This window comes from Pongo pygmaeus, chromosome 6 (assembly GCF_028885625.2).
Source record: "Pongo pygmaeus isolate AG05252 chromosome 6, NHGRI_mPonPyg2-v2.0_pri, whole genome shotgun sequence".
NCBI lineage: Eukaryota > Metazoa > Chordata > Mammalia > Primates > Hominidae > Pongo > Pongo pygmaeus.
In genome coordinates this window covers 7471627-7490735 of record NC_072379.2, presented here as the reverse complement: position 1 = coordinate 7490735, position 19109 = coordinate 7471627, and the positions used below count along the sequence as shown (strand labels likewise).

Sequence of the window (19109 nt, the reverse complement as noted above, 5' to 3'; positions counted from 1 at the left end):
ACGTCTTAGACGATCTGAGAGCAGGGGCTTCTGCCCGGGGGCAAGGGAGACTTGAGAGGACTCAAGCTGGGGGCTTGCCACAGGTCACATGATATCTCTTAAGTTTTTATTAATAACGATAAGATCCTGTTATGTTGCCCAGGCTGGTCTTGAACTCCTGACCTCAGGCAGTCCTCCTGCCTCGGCCTCCCAAGGTGCTGGGATTACAGGCGTGAGCCACTGTGCCCGGCCTGAATTTTTTTAATTTACGTATTTTCTACTGCAGTTCCAAGTGAGGAAGTATTGGCTCCCTCCCAACATTTTAAATAAGCACACGGCTCTCCTTTTTAAAAGCAAGCCTGCATTTCACAGCGCACGTTCACATGGCGTGAGCCCCTCCTGAGAGCAGCCAGTGGCCCGTGTGCAGGCCTGCACGCATCTTCGTTTGTGTCACAACGTGGGCACCTCGGCTTCCAAAAAGATCCCGGTGACTCGGAGCAGTTGGCTTTTCCCTGTTTGGGCCTCAGCGTCCCCCTTTTGAGAATAAAGGGGTTGAACTAGATCAGAAGTGAACTGGAAGACAAGTCCGGGCCACAGACGAGGACTGGAATGGGTTTTCACACTGAAGACAGGTGTCAGTGAGTCTTCTGTTGCGAGTAACTGGCCTCCAGCTGGCTTGGAAATGTTCCTTAGGGATGTTCCGTTCTGCTCAGGAGCAAGGCCACCTACACTGGCCCTGTTCACTCTGTCCTGCCCTCTGCAGTGAGGGCCACCAGCATTCTCTGCTGCAGCCCAAGGAAAAAGTGGTGCTGGTGCTTCGAGCTGCCCGGGACCCCTCTGAAAGCCAGGTCAACTAGTCGCCCAACCTGGGCGCATGGCTATGCGGTGGGCACCCCGGAAGCTCCGTACAGTCAGGAAGGGGGTGTGGACCAGGCATCGAGTGATGGGTGGTCAGCCAGTGTCCACACACGCATTTTGGATTCTTGGATTCTTGCGGGAGATGGGGGATCACAAGATGTGAACACCCTGGCCACAGTCAGCCGCTTGCTGGCCTCGCTCTATAGTCTCCAGTTGCAGCCCAACCACTCTCATAGTGGCTGCTGGTTTCGTGGCCTTAGTGGTCTCCTGTCTTGTTGGGGACACAGGACATGCAGCAGGCAGTGCCCGCGGGGCCCTGGGTGCCGGTGGCAGTGCTGTCTCTGGCTTGGAGGTGTCCCCCACTGCAAGGAAAGGGAACAGAGAGGAGGGCAGGTCTAGGTTCAGTGACCACCACAGTGGGCTGAGTGTGAGGTGTGCGGTTGAGACAGGGACGCAGGGAGGATGCTGTGAGACCCTTGGGGGCCACCAGATAAGAGGCACCATATGTGCCAAGCCCCTGCCCTCGTGGGTGTCCTTTGCGGTGGAGAGGGAGGCAGAGAGGCTCCTGCCAGCCTTGTATCCAGAGTGCTGAGGGTTCAGGTCCCTGAGAAACATGCAGATGTTAAACGGGAAATCTGCCTGAACACATCCAGTATGTTTTTGTTTTTGTTTTTGTTTGTTCTGTTTTTTGTTTTTTGTTTTTTAAAGATGGAGTCTCACTCTGTTGCCCTGGCTGGGGTGCAGTGGTGCAATCTCAGCTCACCACAACCTCTGCCTCCCGGTTCAAGCGATTCTCCTGCCTCAGCCTCCTGAGTAGCTGGGATTACAGGCGTCTGCCACCACGCCCAGCTAATTTTGTATTTTTAGTAGAGACGGGGTTTCTCCATGTTGGTCAGGCTGGTCTCGAACTCCCAACCTCAGGTGATGTGCCCATCTTGGCCTCCCAAAGTGCTGGGATTACAGGCATGAGCCACCGTCCCTGGCCGAATACATATTTTAAAGTAAACATTGTATTACAGAATACCACAGACAGAAAAGCACACAATGAATTTTCATGATGTGACTCCGTATACCCAGCAGGACGTTCCCGGCCCCCATGATCACCCGGCATGGCCCACCTCCGTGACCATCCCTTCTCCAACACCAGATTCCCCAAGCCCTGGCACAGAGATGGCCGTCTGGGGTGGCCCCGTAGGGACAGTCGCTCAGCACTGTGTGGTGACCTGCTGTCTGCACAGAAGCTGGTTCTGGCTCTCCCATTGATGGGTGTCTGGTGTTTCCGGTCTGGGCTGTTTCTCCAGGGCTGCCCAAGTGTCTCGGTGCCCATGGGTGTGTGCCCTGCTTGTTCCTACAGGGAGCAGGATTGTTGGGCCCCAGGCGTGCATGCACAGGGTTAGCCCGACACTGAGTGGCTTCAAGCTGTCATCTCAGGCGTTCTTTTTCCTCCTCAGTCCTCCTGGCAGGAGTCGGTGCTTCTTGCTGCATTCTTTGTGAGGATTCACTGGGACCGTTTTAAAGTCCTGTGGGGGCCCAGGAGGCTCTTAACAAGCTCCGGGGTGTGCTTGGGGTGGGCAGAGGGTGTTTCTGGTTTCTAGTTTGGAAAGCGCCTTCCCCTAGCATAAGCTGCACGTGGGAGGGAGACGGTGTTGGCCCCAAGGAGTCCGATGACTCCAGTGGGAGAGGAGGGGAGGGTAGAGCGGAGTCAGGTTTGGCATGAATCGCGCCTCAGGTCCAGCCACGGCCCTTCTGCAACAAGGTCCACGAATGCCAGCACCGTGAGCACATGCGACAGGCACCCTGGTGCATTTAATCATAAATCAGCCCATCATAATCGCAGAGCACGAGCCTCACACCAGCAAGGACTTCCTCTGAGGCCTGCTAGGGAAGCGTTGCGTTCCCCGCAGGGAGAAGTCACTTTTGCGGCCATTTAAAGCCCTGTAGGATGTGCAAGGCAGGTCAGTGGCTTTGTGCTCCGGTGATGAAAAGCAGACAATGAATTGGCCCCAGCTGCCCTGCCCAGGGGGTCTGGGGAGGGTGGGACAGGTCTCAGGCCACAGCCCTGGGGCTCCCAACCTGCCTTCTATCTCCACAGTCCGTACACCCAACATGCAGTGGAGGCCTGGCCTGGGCCTCCATGTCCAGGAACGGCCTGCGCTCTAGCGCTGGCATCGGGCATGAGAGGGCCTCCCCTAAGTCAGTCTTGAGAGGTCTGCGTGCTCCCTGAGACCCCCCAGGGGTGCTGGGACGCTTCCTGGGGCTGTCAGGACAGTGTGGCCGGGCCACAGGCTGGTTACACAGTGGTTACACAGTGTTACACTGCCCTCTCCTGGGCGGCTGCCTGACTCCGCTCCCTGTGTGCAGGCAGGAAAGATTGTTAAACCCTGCAGGCTTTTTGGAGTGAGGAAAAGAAGGCGCGCACACACCTGGCCCTGGCTCGCCCTGGGTGGCAGGTGCTGGAAGGAGGTGCTCCCCGCCCGAGCCCTGCAGGCACCTTTGCACTTTGGTTCCACCTTCTCTTTTCCTCAGTTTGAGCTTCCTACAAGATCCCAGGCTCTAGCAGCCCCAAAGCCGGTGGGGTTTTATTTTTACTTCCTGTTTCTTTGTGTCATGCTTCAGGAGTCACCTCCCAAAAAGCACACCCCAGTCACTAGATTCTGCGCTCAAAAGACCGTGCCTGAGGACCTGCGGGATCTCTGTTTCCCCCGGGTCTGAGAGGTTCTGTTTGGCACAAATATTTTCTTCTGTGATGTCGCTCTGTTGCTCAAGCTTCATGTTGTGAAACTGTTTGCAAGTTTAGCAGGCGGCTCGTTCACACATGAGCTCCCGACATCACGGGTGACCCGCGCAGGCAGTGCCATGCTCTGTTCACGCTCTGATACCTGGGAGGGCCGCTACCGCCTTTCAGAGCGTTTTCTGTTCTTGCCTTATTCTTCCAAGTGAATTCAGACAGTCTCACAGATTGGGACAGGGCACTTTTAAACATCCCTTATGTTTTAGATGTCTTTACCTCCAATACAGGCCAGTTGCAGCGGCTCACACCTGTAGTCCCAGCACATTAGGAGGCCAAGGTGCAAGGATCACGTGAGCTCAGGAGTTGACCAGCCTGGGCAACATAGCAAATCCCCATCTCTACCTAAAATAATTTTAAAAAGACCAGTTCCAAGCCCTCCATAAACTTCTTTATCTTTCTCACAGAACGATGCCAACGGGACTGCAAAGCCGCCTTTTCTCAGGTAGGCGTGGCTTCTTACGTGAGCCTCAGCATGTGACATTGCTCTTCCCCGTAGTGTCACCCGGAAGGGCCTTCGGTGCCCAGCCCAGGGGGTCCAGCCTGAGAAAGGCCTCGGCCTGTGGAGCCATGGGGGACTGCGGCCCCCTGCTCTCTTTACCAACTGCTTTAGACCACCCTGGGAGCAGGGCCTGCCCACCCCCGAGTGGCCCCCATATCACACACAGTGCAGGACTAAAGAGGTGTGGGTGCCCACGTCCAGAACGCTTAAAACCTGGGATCGTTCTGCAGCGGGTGGTATGGTGTAGGAATCATCACTGAGCAAAACTTTCACACTCAGAAAACGCTGCTGGGACCTGTACAAGCTGGGGAGGTGGTCAGCCGCCCAGTCTCACAGGGCAAGAATGGGTTATTAGCACTGTTAAAATCCAGTTTCCCTCGTAGAGCGGAAGTTCTGAAAGATTTTTCTTATGCCCTGCAGCGGAGAAAACCCCTTTGCCACTGTGAAACTCCGCCCGACTGTGACGAATGATCGCTCGGCACCCATCATTCGATGAGAAGGCAGCCAAGGACTCTCCCGGGCCTCTCCGGTTCTCCCTTGTGGAATGATGGGCGTGTCCTATCTGCCACGTGCTGACGGTCGGGAAGCTTCAGCGGAGAGGCCTAAACTGTCGCCTGCCTGAGCAAATCATGCTTCTGTTTCACGTAGTTGGGTTGACACGTTTCTGCCTTTAAGATAAATGAGTAATAGTCTAATGACCAGCTCAGTCATTTAAAATATTTTCTTCCTATTCTGTTCAAGAAACAGTAAACTTGGTTTCAATCTTTACTGTATTTTTTTAAATGAATTTTTTTCCTTAATAACAGCCAGAATAAGGGATAGTCTATGCTTTCAGGACTGGCTTTCTGCACCTGATGTGAATGAGACTAGTTTTATTTTATAAAACATGTGCTCTTAATAGCATTATGTCTAAAGAAGATATCACATAAGTTTGCATCTTAGCATGCAAATCATAATTTTAAGCAATATAAATTATGAAAATACTATATAAATGTAATTTTTTAACTTAAAATGTTTAATCAAGTGTACAGCTTCCAAAGATGGAGAAACCCCCGCCCTCCCTCCAACCACACCAGAGCTGTAGAGTGCTAAGACGCTTTGCCTGCCCTTATCACAGCCACCCGTAGCACTCGACGAAATTCTCCGAGAGCTCCTTTTCTTGGTAGTTAGGAGTCACCGACGGATTCGCCGCACACGGCCCATCCAGGACACAGGCCTGGGCGTCGGAGTCATGGCTCCTTGTGTTCTCACTCAGCTAGTTGGCCAAAGCTGCATCCATTACCACTACACTCAAACTGCTCGGGGTCCTGGTTTCTCCGTGTTTGAATCAGGTACGGACTCTCAAAGGATACGTGTAAAGCCAGGATGACCTCTGGTGCCTGGAGAGGGCGGGTTTTTCAGCCTAGCAGCCATGACGCCCTCAGAACCTGGCCCTATGGTACGGATGTGAGGACTACGCACTGGCTGCCCTGAGCCCGGGGCTGGAAATCACCTCTGGCTGCCAAGGATCTGGACCTATTTTGGAGTGGAGAGTCATAGTTAAAATTCCCAGCCAGGCCCAGGTACGGGAATCCCAGCATTTTGTGAGGCTGAGGCAGGTGGATCACCTGAGGTCAGGAGTCTCTACTAAAAATACAAAAATTAGACATGTGTGGTGGTGGGCGCCACTCAGGAGGCTGAGGCAGGAGAATCACTTGAACCTAGGAGGCAGAGGTTGCGGTGAGCCAGATCATGCCGCTGCACTCCAGCCCGGCCGCTCACCGTGTGTGTTGCGGGGTGCTGGGGCTGTGACTTATCCCCTCTCCTTTGGCCTTGCCATAAGTGTAGTATCCTATGAGGCTGAGATTGGGAAAGGTTACATGCAGGTAAGCCAGTGGACGTGGCCGATGCTTCAGGCTCCTTCCAGCCAGGTCCAGCAGTGTCACCATCTGCTTCTCCTGGGAGGACCAACCAGGCACCCCCCCATGAAGGGCTGCAGGCACCATGAACTATGTTCACAACCCCAGTCTGTCCTACAGAAAAGGCTGCAGCCACGTGAGAATTCAGTCCACACAAGCCCCGTGGCATGTTCCCCACTTCAGACGCAGGGCTCAGGGAGCCCCATCTGGCGCCGAGGGGAACTGCTGGGGTGTGGGTGACACCTGGCCTTTGGCGTTCCGCCTTGGGGATGTTTCTGGTTTTGTTACGGGGTCGAAGAATAGGACCTGTGGGTCTCGGATGCAACCCGCAGGTCCCGTGGCTCACCCAACCCCAGGTTCCGCCTCCCAGACCAGAACAGGGGGATGGCCTGGTCCTTGGCACCGAGGTGCCTGCTCTGTAAATATCAAGGGATTATAACTTTAATAATAAAGCAGAACTTGAAAACATTTTCTTGAGCTGTAAGCACCTGCTGAATACAACTGTGGTCAGGACTGGCCAGGGGAGCACTGGGGGGCGTCGTTCCGGTCTTTCCTGGGTGTCTGAAAGCACCGCGTAAGCAGCACCAGGTCAACAATGGTATGAATCTCATTTATTGAAAACATTATTTCTCACCTTTCTCAAATTGAAGACTGCAAAAAATAAAAGCAGTGCTTTATTGAGTTGTCATGAGCCTCGGGCGGGAGCAGCAGCGCTGCCTCTCCGCGCTCCGGGAAACCGCAGCTGCCGTGTGCCACATCGGTCCCACCTCGCTTTACAAAACAGTCCTGAAGCTTAATCAAATAAAACTATTGTACACAACATTTACATTAGAAAGAGAGAGCTGGGTGTAGGAAAGCCGGGCCTGGTGTTCTCTTTAAGCAAAGGTGGCTCCACAGTTGGGGCATCTTCGCTTCCTCAGGGCAAAACAGCAGATGAACCCGAAGGGGAACAGGACGATGGCCAGGAAGATGCCCAGGAAGGTGAAGCAGTCTTCCAGCACCCCAACCCTGCAGCAGAGATGGGCAGAGAGGGTGGCACCATAAGGACCCGGGCAGCCAGAACCCTCACCCCTCCCACCCTCACATTCAAGAACCAACCAGTGGCCATGACTGACATGGGGACCTCTGGTGAGTGAGAAAACAGCCCCCCACCGCCCAGCTACAGCCCACTGGCCTGGAGAGCCCCAAGAACCAGCTGCATGTACCCGTTCATAGAATGGCCATAGCTATTTAATCACTACATGTAACATTCAAAGAAAAGGGGAAGAATAAAACAGTTGAAAGGACTCATCAGTTAACCTTGAAAGGCAAGGCAGGGTGTGTGGTGGCTCACGCCTGTAATCCCAGCACTCTGGGAGGCGGGTGGATCACCTGAGTTCAGGAGTTCAAGACCAGCCTGGCCAACACGGTGAAACCCTGTGTCTACTAACAATACAAAAATCCGCCAGGCGTGGTGGCACATGCCTGTAGTCCTGGCTACTTGGGAGGCTGAGGCAGGAGAATCGCTTGAAACCAGGAGGCAGAGGTTGCAGTGAGCCGAGATTAAGCCACTACACTCCAGACTGGGCGACAGAGCGAGACTCCATCTCAAAAAGTAAAACCTTGAGAGGCAAGATCATTTTGGTGCCACAAGCCACAAACATCTGCTCTTAGAAAAGGAGCAACTAGCAGCTTAGTGATCCAGTCAGGTTTGGGCTTTTATTCGATTTCCGTTCCTTTGGTGGGGGGGTGGGTTAATGGGAGACTACAGTCGGCCATGTTCACACAATGTCTGAAGGCCACTTATGTTGAGAAATGTGATCTCAAAGCCGCCTCTTCAACAAAGTTCAATGTAACAGACTAAACTAAGACACCCGCAGGGCATCCCTCAAAATCGTGCGCCAGTGAGCCTAGGTTCAGTGACCTAAAATCATCATCGAACCCAACTGTCAGTTTCAGAGGCCCTAAAAGTAGGAAGCCAGAAGCCGAGTGCTCAGCTCAGCTCCTTAGGCTATTTCTGGAAAGTTCTGGACACAGCTGAAATTAACCACACTAGCCAGCTCAGCCCAAATGAGAAAAGCTTTGCTCCCACCAGACAGGCAGACCGCAACGGGCTCCTTCTGGGCCTCCTGGGGGCCCAAACCCCCCATCCAGCCAGTACTGGAGTGAGTGAGTACTGGAGTGAGTGGGTGGGGCTGTCTGACAGGTGATGGGACCTGCTGCTTAGGGGGGAAGGGGAGCCTACAGCAAGGCGGTGCGGTCACCTGCCTGCGACAGGGAAGCGTGACTACCTGTACCTTGCTAAGGGGAGAAAACTTGGCCATCTGGGGAACCCTACTCCCATCCCAGCCCCCTGCATGTTTCCAAGCTGCTTCCTGGGGGTCTGGACTCATGAGGGCCACTGCCCCCACCCCTGCTGGGCAAGGCAGGCTGGGGAGCCCAAACCCCACCCACAGAACCTGTTCCCTGCTTCTCCGGGGATTATGGAAAAATAAACCAGAATATTCTGAAGTCGGGCTTTCCACTGCTGAAAGAAAAAGTTGCAAAGTGCGGTGGCTCATGCTTGTCATCCCAGCACTTTGGGAGGCCGAGGTGGGTGGATGACCTGAGGTCAGGAGTTCAAGACCAGCCTGGTCAACATGGTGAAACCACGTTTCTACTAAAAATACAGAAATTAGCCGGGCGTAGTGGTGGGTACTTGTAATCCCAGCTACTCGGGAAGCTGAAACAGAATTGCTTGAACCCGGGAGGCAAAGGTTGCAGTGAGCTGAGATCGTGCCACTGCACTCCAGCCTGGGCAACAAGAGCAAAACTCCGTCTCAAAAAAAAAAACAAAAAAAAAACTTCATGCCCACCTGCCTCCCTCCAGGCTACTCAGGGAGGTCCCTTCAGCAATCTCCAATGGAGTTGGACACCGTGGCTCACGCCTGCAACTGCAGCACTTTGGGAGGCTGAGGCGGATCGCTTAAAGCCAGCAGTTCAAAACCAGCCTGGGCAACAAAGACCCCCCCCTCAACAAAAATTTAAAATTAGCCAGACACGGTGGTACGTATTTGGAAAAGGGGGATTGTTCAGCCGATTTTGGGAAACTTTTCTCCTAGAGTCCCTATGTCCATTCGTTCTCAAAAGGCTCTGAGAAGTCCTGCGGCACTCTTGTACCCAGTGTTTCCCAAACTCACACAACGCCACCTGTCTGTGTGGAGGGGCTGAGCTGGGCTGCAGGACACACCATGAAGCTCCAAGGCAAAGCCAAGCAGAAGACCGGAGTCTGTCAGGAAAGTTTCTACTTCTTGTGTGGGCTTTTACAAAAGTGTCCCCTATCTAAGCACCACAAGGTCGTCAGGCCACCACACTGCTTCAACCTTGCCCAGGGCTGCCCCTGCCAGTCCAGACTGGGCAGGACACCTCTGCCCAGCCCTGCCGAGTGCAGCACGCCCTGCCTGGCTCCAGGACCTTCTCCCCCAGTGCCACAGCTCCCAAGACCACACTGTTGAGGTGGGGGAGCCTCGGGAAGGCCGAGCACCAGCTGTGTCCCCACAGATGGCCATGACAGGCTCTGGGGGAGCTGGAGGGAGCCAGTGGCCTCGGGCCTCTCAAGGGAGCTTCCTCTTCCCTTTTCTTCCTGGCATCTACGGTCAAATCCCAGGAAACACACTGGCTGTATATTCCGGTTAGAAAATGTCCCATGAAAAAGCAGACAGGGAGGGTGAACCCCCTGAGAAATCCTTCTAGGGGAGAAGCCCGCACCCCCCTGGAGTGGTCCCCAGTGTCACCAGGCACCCCTCAGCCAGCCCAATCAGTGACCATCTGAGCACTTCGCCTCACGAGCAAAGCTGCTGAGAGGCAGGGCTGCAGGCAGAGCTGACTGCCTGTTCAAAGGCCCAGAGATGCCTGGGAGGAGGCTGGGCAAAGGGGTGTGGGTGGGGAGCCCGCCCAGGGGGTGCAACAGAGACATCCAGGTGTGATGGTGCAATGGGCGGGGGTGGGGCTTCACGGTACTGCCTGGGGGCCCCGCCCACACCAGCCTCCCACCTGCAGCTGCTGCTTGGGCCTGGGACCCAAGTCCAAGGGCAGCAGCGCCCTCCTGCTTCCTAATTCTCCATCCAGACCCAAAACCTACCTACTCTGTCAGAGCTGAGAAGTGCAGGAAGGCTGCTCACTCTTGCTGCACTCCCACTGCCACGGGCCAGGGCGCCGGCCCACCTGAGTGCTAGGATTTCCAGCAGCGCCAGCCCAGCCCACCCTGGCCCCGGCACCTCACTTCCCAGCACCTTGATTCCCAGCCCCGGGGCTGCAAGCAGCACCATGGGCCAAACCTAATGCGCTGACCCCACAGCCTCCAGGCACAGGGAAACACCCTCCTTCTTCCAACCCACGGAATTTCCGTCCAGACCCATCCCATCCTCAGCCAGAGCACAGGGCTGGGCCGTTTGTGCCACCCTGGCCTGAGCCGCTCAGTCCGGGGACCCACTCTGGCACCTCCTAAGGCAGCCTCCCCATCCCTGGTCCATTCAACCCCCGCCCTCCTGCCCACCTCCACGCCGCTTAAAGAGAGGGTAGGAGGGCCGAGGCCCCCAGGTCTCTGGGGAGAGCGAGCCTGTTTCCCTGCAGTGCCGCCCGGGAGCTGGACAGATCCAGCCGTCCCAGGAGGCTCAGGCCTCCGCCAGCAACAGAAGGCTGTGATCCAGACCCGAGAACCCCGGCCCGGGAGAACGAGCACTTGGGCCTGAGAGCTCTGAACGGGCTTCGAAGGCCCGAGGGCTGGCTGGGAGAGTTCGGCCCTCACCTCTGGCTCTGGGGTCAGCCTGAGGGTGGGCAGCATACCCTACCCCCAGGATTCCACAGCCGTACCCACAACTTCAAACACCAAGAGGCGCTGAAGGCAGAACTCGCTGTCACTTGACAGCAAACTCACCTGGCAGCAACATGTGACCTGAACTGGTGTGTGGCTATTTATAGTCGTAATTTATCCTACTTTATCTGAATATTCATGTCTTGCTGCAGAAATATTAATGTTTTAACTGCAGTACTGCCCTAGACCTCAAAGGGAGTGTTGGCATCATTTACTTTTTAAAACCCCAAATCTTCTGAACTGAGAAGCACAATCCAGCTTCTAGGTCAAGACTCCCCAAGCTGCAGGGCAGGCCCGTCCCCAGCACTGGAGGGCAGAAGGGGAACCCCTGCCCTGGAAAACCTGCGGTCCCCACAGCCTCGAGTTCTCCCCCTTCCAAACCCGGAAGAGCCCACCTGAGTTGGTGGGGTGGGTTTCAACCTTCTCAACCGCTCCGGTCCTGACGGCTCCCTCTAGCCGCCCCTCCCCCACTCTTGCGCAATAGGCCACGAGGCCAGGGAGGGACCATGGCCACTGGCGAAATTAGGGAACTGACTAATTCCAAGAGCACTCCCTTAAGGCGACTCCAATCCTGCAGTGAAAGTGGCCAGTCATGCCACTGTCATCCGCCCGGAGCTGGGCCCTGGGACAGTGGAGGCCGCGGGGCTCCCGCCTCACCAAGGACAGAGGGGGCTGGCAGCAGGGCTCTGAGCTGCCCAGGGAGAAGGCCATCCTCGCCCTTCCTGTGTCCCCATAGGCACTTTACAGGAGGCTGAAGCTCAGGGTGTATCCAGGGACTCCCAGCCGGGAAAGGCGTGGCTGGGATCTGAACCCGGATGGGCTCCCCAGTCACGAGCACCCATCCTGCAGGTCCCAGTTCTCCCTCCCAGGCAGCCCCCAAAGGCAGTGTCCCAGGGGACTGGCCCCAGGGCACCCAGCTGCGCTCTGTGCACAGGGTGGCCTCAAGGCACCATCCACGCCTAGGAACAACCCCAGACCACCACCCCGCTGGAAGGCCAGGCCTCACCAGGAAAAGGGGAGACACAGGGCTTCCTCAGAGGGCTGCAGGCCTGAAGCCATGTTCAGCGCAGGGCGAGGTGGCCCCAAAGCAGCTCCAGCCAGCCTCTGGCTGTCCCAGGGTGCCCACTCCCCACAGGGGAGCTGCCTGGCTTAGGGACAGTTCACCAGGACCTCCCAGGGCCATTCCCAGCAAACCCAATGGCCAAGGCCAGCCCTCGCCTCCCCTGTGGAAGAAAGGCCTGAGCAGGTGCCCGGAGACTCTGCCTGCCACCACACCCACCCCAGCATTGCCACCTGGCCCACAGCTGGGGGGCTGAGCCCAAGGTCAGAGACTCAGGAGGCCACCGAGGCAGCACTTGGGCCCCGAGGTCCGCAGCCTTGCCCAGCAAGCAGCCCAGGCCCAAGCTCCGGCCCATCCGCTGCCCCCACACCTCAGGCCAAGACTGTCAGGACGGGAACAGCCCACAGGTCATGCATATGGGCAGAGCCATCCCAGCTAACTCAGCCACTTCCTCAACCAGGGGAGTTCTGGCTTCCAGGTCACAGGTGGTAGGAGGGAGCAGCCCCTCCACCTCTGTCATCTGGAAGTCCAAGGCTGTCACAGGCTCCTTCCCCTCCAGCCCTTCCCAGGCTCCACAGTCCCCACCCCGTGCCCTCTACAGCCCACCTCTACCCCCCAAGGGCCGTGGCAGCCTCCACGCTGGCCACTGAGCCACACCCTGGGCCTCTGAGCGACATCCGCCCTCCACAGCTGTTCTTTTCACCTTCCCTAGGAAAGGTGAAATCCTTTCCAGGATTTCCTCTCTCTCTGGTCACCCCCAAAACTAAATACCCAATGACAGCCCAGCCAGTACTCATGGGGGCCTGGTGCAGGCCAGGGGCCTTCCCCACTCCTGCCTTCCCCGCTTGCAGGGCGCAGGCTCTGCTCCAGCCCAGGAGAGCCTCCCAGCACAGCCACCTCATCCTGCACCTAGGTACAACCACACCCCCAGCAAAGAACGACTGGCCTCCCTGCGCAAGGGAGAACCTGGTTTCAGAAAGGCCCAGGCCTTGGGCAGGGCAGGGCAGGGTAAGGTAAGGTAAGGTAAGGTAAGGCAGGGCAGGGCAGGGCAGGGCAGGGCAGGGCAGGGCAGGGCAGGGGTGAAGCAGGAGGGTGGGAGGAGCAGGGACATATCCGCTGCCGGGCTGCGGAAATGCTTCCTCATAAATGGCTAAAAAGGGCAGACAGAGTCAGGCAGCTTCAGCAAAGGCCTGGCCAGGGCAGCAGAGCCATAAGGGACATGGGCTTCTCTGGCCAAGCCTCACTCAGAAGGACTAACAGACGTGTGACTTGGGCAAATTCCTGCCATGCCACCAGGCAGGGAGGGGGACAGAGCCCGGCGGGCTGGACCTGGGGCAGGAGGAAGTGTGCTCATGTGAGTGGTATCCTGTCTCCAGGGCCCGAGACGCCAGGCGGCGGCCAGACGTGTGTGTTGTGTGTTCAGGGAACCGTCTCCACTCTCCTCGAAGAGAGGAGTGGCCCAGGGACCGCACACCCCACCCACGCCAGCAGCAGAGCACCCAGCCCCCTGCTTGTCCTCTGGCTACCACAGGGCACAGAGACCCATCCCATGCCAAATGCAGCTGCAGAGGCAAAGCCTCGGGGAGCCAGAGCCACTCTCCAGCATCCAGGGCACCACGGGCAGAGCGCAGGGACGTGTGTGCTGGGAGGGCCTGGCTGCAACCCGAGGGGTCGCCGGAGGATCCAAGAGTGCTCTGGTCCCAACTTAAGGGACTAAGGACCCCCCAACCTTGTCCAGAGAGGACCCAGCCTCCACCCTGCCTGATGCAGCTGCCCAGGGGCACAGAGCAGTGATCAAGTAACCAAGGACCCTACCCCTGCAGCCTCTGAGGGCCGAGCCCAAGATCCTTCCCAGCAGAGCACAGCCTGACCCCGCTTCAGGTTCTGCATAACTGGAGAGCACCTCCAGGTTAGCGGAAGCCATGGGCCTCCGCAAGGACACAGCTCCCACCCAGGGAAGGGGAAGTGGCAGGGCCAGTGCCCCTATACCGACAGCAACTGCGCCACCACCTGGGCGCCCCCCAGCCCTGGGATATCTGGGCCATCCCTCGCTGCCGCTGGTCTCCCACCTCTCCAAGTTCAGGGGCTTAGGCAGAGAAGAGCTAAGAGCCTCAGAGACACCTCACCAGACACCCCCACGTCCCAGGTGGGGAAAGGCCCCGCTGTTCCTGGCAGGACCAGGACCGGAACCCGGCTCCTCTGGCAGGCTGGACACCAGGATGGCAGGGCATGGACAATGACACGCAGGCAGACCCTCTGCTCCTCCATGTTCTGAGTCCCCTCCATGTGCCTTCACACTCACACAGCTCTGCCAGCCCCCACAACCCGGTGCAGCTCCGGGAGAGAACTATGTCCCGAAAGCAGCCAGCGCCTGCCCTCCCTCCACCTTCACTCCAAAGGCTAATGTTTCTGCTGGGTGGTGACCAACTGTGTCAAACTTACGTCCCAGTTAGGGTTTGTCACAGGGTCCCTGTGCAGGCAAGCAGCCACAACCTGCCCCCGAGGTCCCAGCCTCTTGTCCCCACCTCTAGGATGCCTCCTTCCCAGGAAGTTGTCTGCTAAGTCTCTGAAATCACTCACTTCCCCATGACTCCACTCTAGGCCTTACACACACCCTTTTGAAATCAAGTCTAAGTCCAAACCAGGGTTTCTTAATTCCATCTCAGCGGCTTCAACTTCCTCCTCCCAGACACAGCTGAAAACCCTGTCCCCGCCAACTCTGCCCCTACTTTCTAAGCAATCTGAATACCCCCAGCTACCAAGGGTTTATATTTAATTAATCCTTATTTAAACGTGAATCCTCAAAACCTCCATAAACAAGCCTCTAGCTGCACCTCGGGGCCCTACAAAAACCAAAAAGTGTGTGCAGGTCCAATGCGAGGATTTGAAAAAAATAACTCCTGCCTCAAAGAAACAGGGGGTTTCCATTCTGGTCCAGTTCGTGGAAGAGCGTTTCAAGCCAGCTTTGAAAAAAGCAGCTCTTACAGCCGTCGCTTCTCCCACTGAGGTCTCTCCTGCTGGTGCACTTACTTCCAAATGCCCCTTCCGGGAAAACGAAACCTTCCGCCACCTTCGACGATCAACTGCAGAGTAAACTTGCGGAAATGGAAGGAAAAAGCAGACACCTGATTCCTTGCAAGTCCCAGAACAAAGACGAAAGGACCACGAGTCCCGTTGTTACCATTTCTACATCGCAATCACTTGGGGTGCAATGCCCCAAAATCTAGGAAAAGGAATCCACCCTTTTGCCCCCACAAAATGTGTTCAGCGCCAAGGGTGAGCGGACCCGCGCTCTCCCACACCGCATACGGGCAGCCTGTCTGTCCCTCCCATAAAGGGCTCTGGTCAAGATCCAAGTCAAGCCGGACCCACTCCCACAAGCAGAGATGTGAGGGCCTGGGGGTTAGGGTGGGGGTCCTCAGCGCTTCCACGGCCAGTCCCCAGGCTGCAGACCCACTCACCTGCAGACGGGACAGCCTCCCACGACCACGATAGAGTTGGCAGGATAGCGGGTGACGGTCCGGCTGTGGATGTTGTAGACCCTGGGATGGTGGGTGGGTATCCCTGTGGGCAAGAAGGCAGGTCATTAGGGTGCAGGGAGGAGAAATCGGACCGCGACGGAGACTACTCATCCGGTCCCCCCAACCTCCACCCCGCTAAAAAAGCCCCCGGTCTTTTCCACCCTCGGGACGGCCACCGCGGGCCTGATTCGGCGCTAATCTGCCAACAGCGAGCGCCTCGTGACAGAAAGTTCATCTGGGGCAGGGATCCGGCCCCGCCGGGTTACGACGGGCCCGAGGACGACAGCCCCGGGGGGGAGGCTGGCCCTCGGCGGCGCGGGGTCCCGAAGCCGGCCCGGGGACCTCCAGCTCCAGGAAGGACACCCGGACGGGCCCCACCTGCCTCCGGACCCGCGTCCCCCGACCGGGCTTGCCACCTCGGAAGCCGCCGGCGGGGAAAGTTGGTTCCGGGCCCACCTGTGACGAGGTAGGGGTAGGGCGGCGGCGGGGGCGCGGCGGGGATGGCGCCGTAGCCGTGCGGGCCGCACGCGTAGTCGCCCTGGCCGGCCTCCAGGTTGTAGGCGGGCGGCCGCTCCTGCAGCAGCGGCTTGTGGTCCATGGCGGCCCGGCCGCGCCCGCCGCTCCGGCCCGGCTCGGCTCGGTCGGCCCCGGCGGGGGACGCGGCGGCGGCGGCGGCGGCGGCGGGGACGCGGCGGACCGGGTGGCTCGGGCCCCTCTGAAGCAGACGCGGGGCGGGGCGGGGCAGGCGCGAGCCGCGGGCTTCCCCCGCCCTCCCCGGCCCAGTCACAAGACCGGGGTCACGTGGGCGACGGGAGGCGGGGCGCGGGGGCGGGGCCGGCGGGGCATCTTAAAGGGGCCGCACCCTCCCGAAGCCGCCCCGCCGGCTGCGCCTCTGCACTCCGCCCGGTCCCGCCGCGCCGCGGCTGCTCTCTAGACCTCCTGTGGCGGGGAGACCCCCCCCCATCCCCCCACCACGACCCAGAGAAGCCCCATAGGGTCGTGACCTTCAGGGCTCGCGGATACACCCCCACCTCCCCCTACGCCCCGATCTCCCAGGCCGGCCGAGGTCCACCTACCCGTGGAGAAGGGGGAGGGCGGGGCCTGGGAGGGGGCGGCGCCGGGTGGGTCCCAGGCCGCCCCAACCCCAGCCCTCTCCAACCCCAGCCCTCTGCCCCCACGATCGCCAGCGCTCCCAGCAATACAAAGGGCACACCCGGGCGTGCACCCTAGCTGCGGCCTGCGCGGTGCTCAGCTGCGGCGCATTCCCTCCGTTTGCCTTTTTTTGGACAATTAGGTGATTTACAGGGGTAGTAGCCAGTGCTTACAAATAACTCCCCCGTTTGGGGACAAAACCATAAATACTGGGCACCTGCCGCGTCTCCTCAGTTTCCCTAATCTTCAGGCAGCCCTGCCAGGTGTTTTGCTAACCCCTGGAGGATAACACGGGACCGGGCTCAGAAGGGGGAGGGGTTTGGCTGTGGCAGGTGCGGGTCAGAGCCTGTATGTAAACCTGGGTGTTTTCTGGCCTCGGGGACTGCGTCAGGCACCCTCGTTGAAACATTTCCTCATACAGGGCTTCACGGGTTTGCCAGGACAACTTTAAAACGAACGATTGGAACGTTCAGGATTGCTTGCGTCCTTAGCGCCTCTGCACCTTTTCAGGGGCACCTGTATCCGTTACTGTATTCTGTCTCCAGTTTTCTCACCTGCATTTTGATCTCACCTGCACTGTAGCTCTGGGACGACTACAGCTCTTCTCGAACTGCGCCTTTTTAATTTAAAAAAAAAAATTGTAGGGGGTGCTGGGGGGGCTCTCTTGCTCTGTCACCCAGGCTGCAGTAGAGTGACACAGTCATTGCTCAATGCAGTCTCGACCTCCTGGGCCCAAGCCATCCTCCCACCTCAGCCTCCTCAGTAGCTGGGGACCACAGGCGCACGCCACCATGCCCAGCTAATTTTTAAAAATTTTTGTATGGGATCTTGGTATGTTGCCCAGGCCAGTCTCAAACTCTTGGCCTCAAGCAGTCCTTTTGCGTCAGCCTCCCAAAGTGCTGGAATTACAGGTGTCAGCCCCTGCGCCCGGCCTTATTTTTATTTTTTAATGGGGATCATCATTCACATATATATATATACACATATACGTATATACACATATATGTATATACACATATACGTAGATACATATGTATATACATATATACATATATATACACATATATATGTGTGCATATATATATATATAGTTTTTTTAAAACAGAGTCTCACTCTATGGCCCAGGCTGGAGTGCAGTGATGCAACCCTGGCTCACTGCAGCATCGACCTCCTGGGCTCAAGTGATCCTCCCATCTCAGCTTCCTAAGTAGCTGGGGACTACAGGTGCACGCCACAGTGCCCAGCTAATTTTTTTTATATTTTGTAGAGATGGGGTGTTGCTATGTTTCCCAGGCTGGTCTCAAACTCCTGGGCTCAAGTGATCCTCCTCCCTCAGCCTCACAAGGTGCTGGGATTATAGGCGTCAGCCACCAAGCCCACCTGACCATCATATTTCTTTATCACAAGACCAGCTCTTCGAAGCCCATTCCCATCGATCTTGTACCTCCTGTCCTAGTCATCGTACCCACAGTCCTCGAAAGAGGAACTGAGGGGTGGTCCAGGTACACTAGGGAACTGAGGGGTGGCCCCTGGCACTAACGAGCAGCCAGATCAAGAGTGAAGACTGGGCTGGGCATGGTGGCTCACGCCTGTAATCCCAGCTCTTTGGGAGGGTGAGGTGGGTGGATGACTTGAGGTCAGGAGTTCAAGACCAGCTGGCCAACATGGTGAAACCCCGTCTCTACTAAAAATACAAAAATTGGCTGAGCATGGTGGGGGGTACCTGTAATCCCAGCTACTCGGGAGGCTGAGGCACGAGGATCACATGAACCTGGGAGGCAGAGGTTACAGTGAGCCAAGATCGTGCCGTTGCACTCCAGTCTGGATGACAGAGTGAGATTCCATCTCAAAAAAAAAAAAAAAAAAAAAAAGAGTGGAGACTGGCCAGTAGTGGCCAAGGGCTTTGGAGCCAGTAGAGGCTCTGGTAGACAGTGAGGAGGCCATTGTTCCTGGGGGCAGCTGTCCAGGCACTATAGGGTGACAGCCCCTGGCCAGAGAATACTGGGGTGCAACCTCGTGCCTCATCAACCATGAAGAGATGTGGCTCACGTCAACCCTCCTAACACCTGGTCAACCAGGGCCACCTGGATTCTCCTCCCAGCCTCGGAAACTGCTGAAGAGTAGCAGCTGCAGGCCCGGTGATCTCCTTTCCTATCAGATCAACAAAAGCTGGCACATTTCCCTTCAATTTCATGGTGAATTGTCCCTTCACCGCTTGCCTGCATTTCCTGATAAACCCTACAAAATCCATAGCCGCTGGTCTCCTTCTCTTCCAATCATTGTTTTTGCCCCAGCAATGCCCCTGGGTTTGGAACTCCAAGTCTGTGAATGCTGAGGTGTGACTTTGGGATGTCCCGGCATGGCTTTTACCAGTGCTGCCCTCAGACACAAAGCAGTTCCTGTCCCTCCAAAAGTGCAGCGTGTGGAAGATGGAACTGCTATCCTGGGCTCTGTGTGCAAGCCCTGCGGGGCCAAAGAGGACGATGACAGGGACACAAGTAGCAGACAGGGAGCCAGACA

General features: G+C 57.1%; 2 protein-coding genes across 3 annotated transcripts in view; one reads left to right on the top strand and one right to left on the bottom strand.

Moving 5' to 3' along the window:
- Positions 1–5139, top strand: part of BAIAP2L1 (BAR/IMD domain containing adaptor protein 2 like 1) — a 109323-nt gene extending 104184 nt beyond the window's left edge. Inside the window, exons 13-14 of the mRNA XM_054494920.2 lie at positions 4033–4070; positions 4548–5139. Coding sequence (XP_054350895.1) covers positions 4033–4070; positions 4548–4623 — 114 coding nt within the window. The 3' untranslated portion in view covers positions 4624–5139. The remainder of the gene's footprint in view (positions 1–4032; positions 4071–4547) is intronic.
- Positions 5140–6619: 1480 nt separating this feature from the next.
- Positions 6620–16192, bottom strand: BRI3 (brain protein I3). 2 transcript variants are annotated; one of them, XM_054494921.2, is made up of 3 exons: positions 15816–16192; positions 15378–15480; positions 6620–7033 (listed from the first exon to the last, which is right to left on the bottom strand). In XM_054494921.2, the coding sequence occupies exons 1-3, from the start codon at positions 16033–16035 to the stop codon at positions 6901–6903; spliced, it is 456 nt and encodes a 151-aa protein (XP_054350896.1). In that variant the 5' UTR covers positions 16036–16192; the 3' UTR covers positions 6620–6900. The 2 variants fall into 2 exon arrangements, with proteins under 2 accessions (XP_054350896.1, XP_054350897.1); XM_054494922.2 differs by having other exon boundaries at positions 15894–16177.
- Between the last annotated feature and the right edge of the window lie 2917 nt (positions 16193–19109).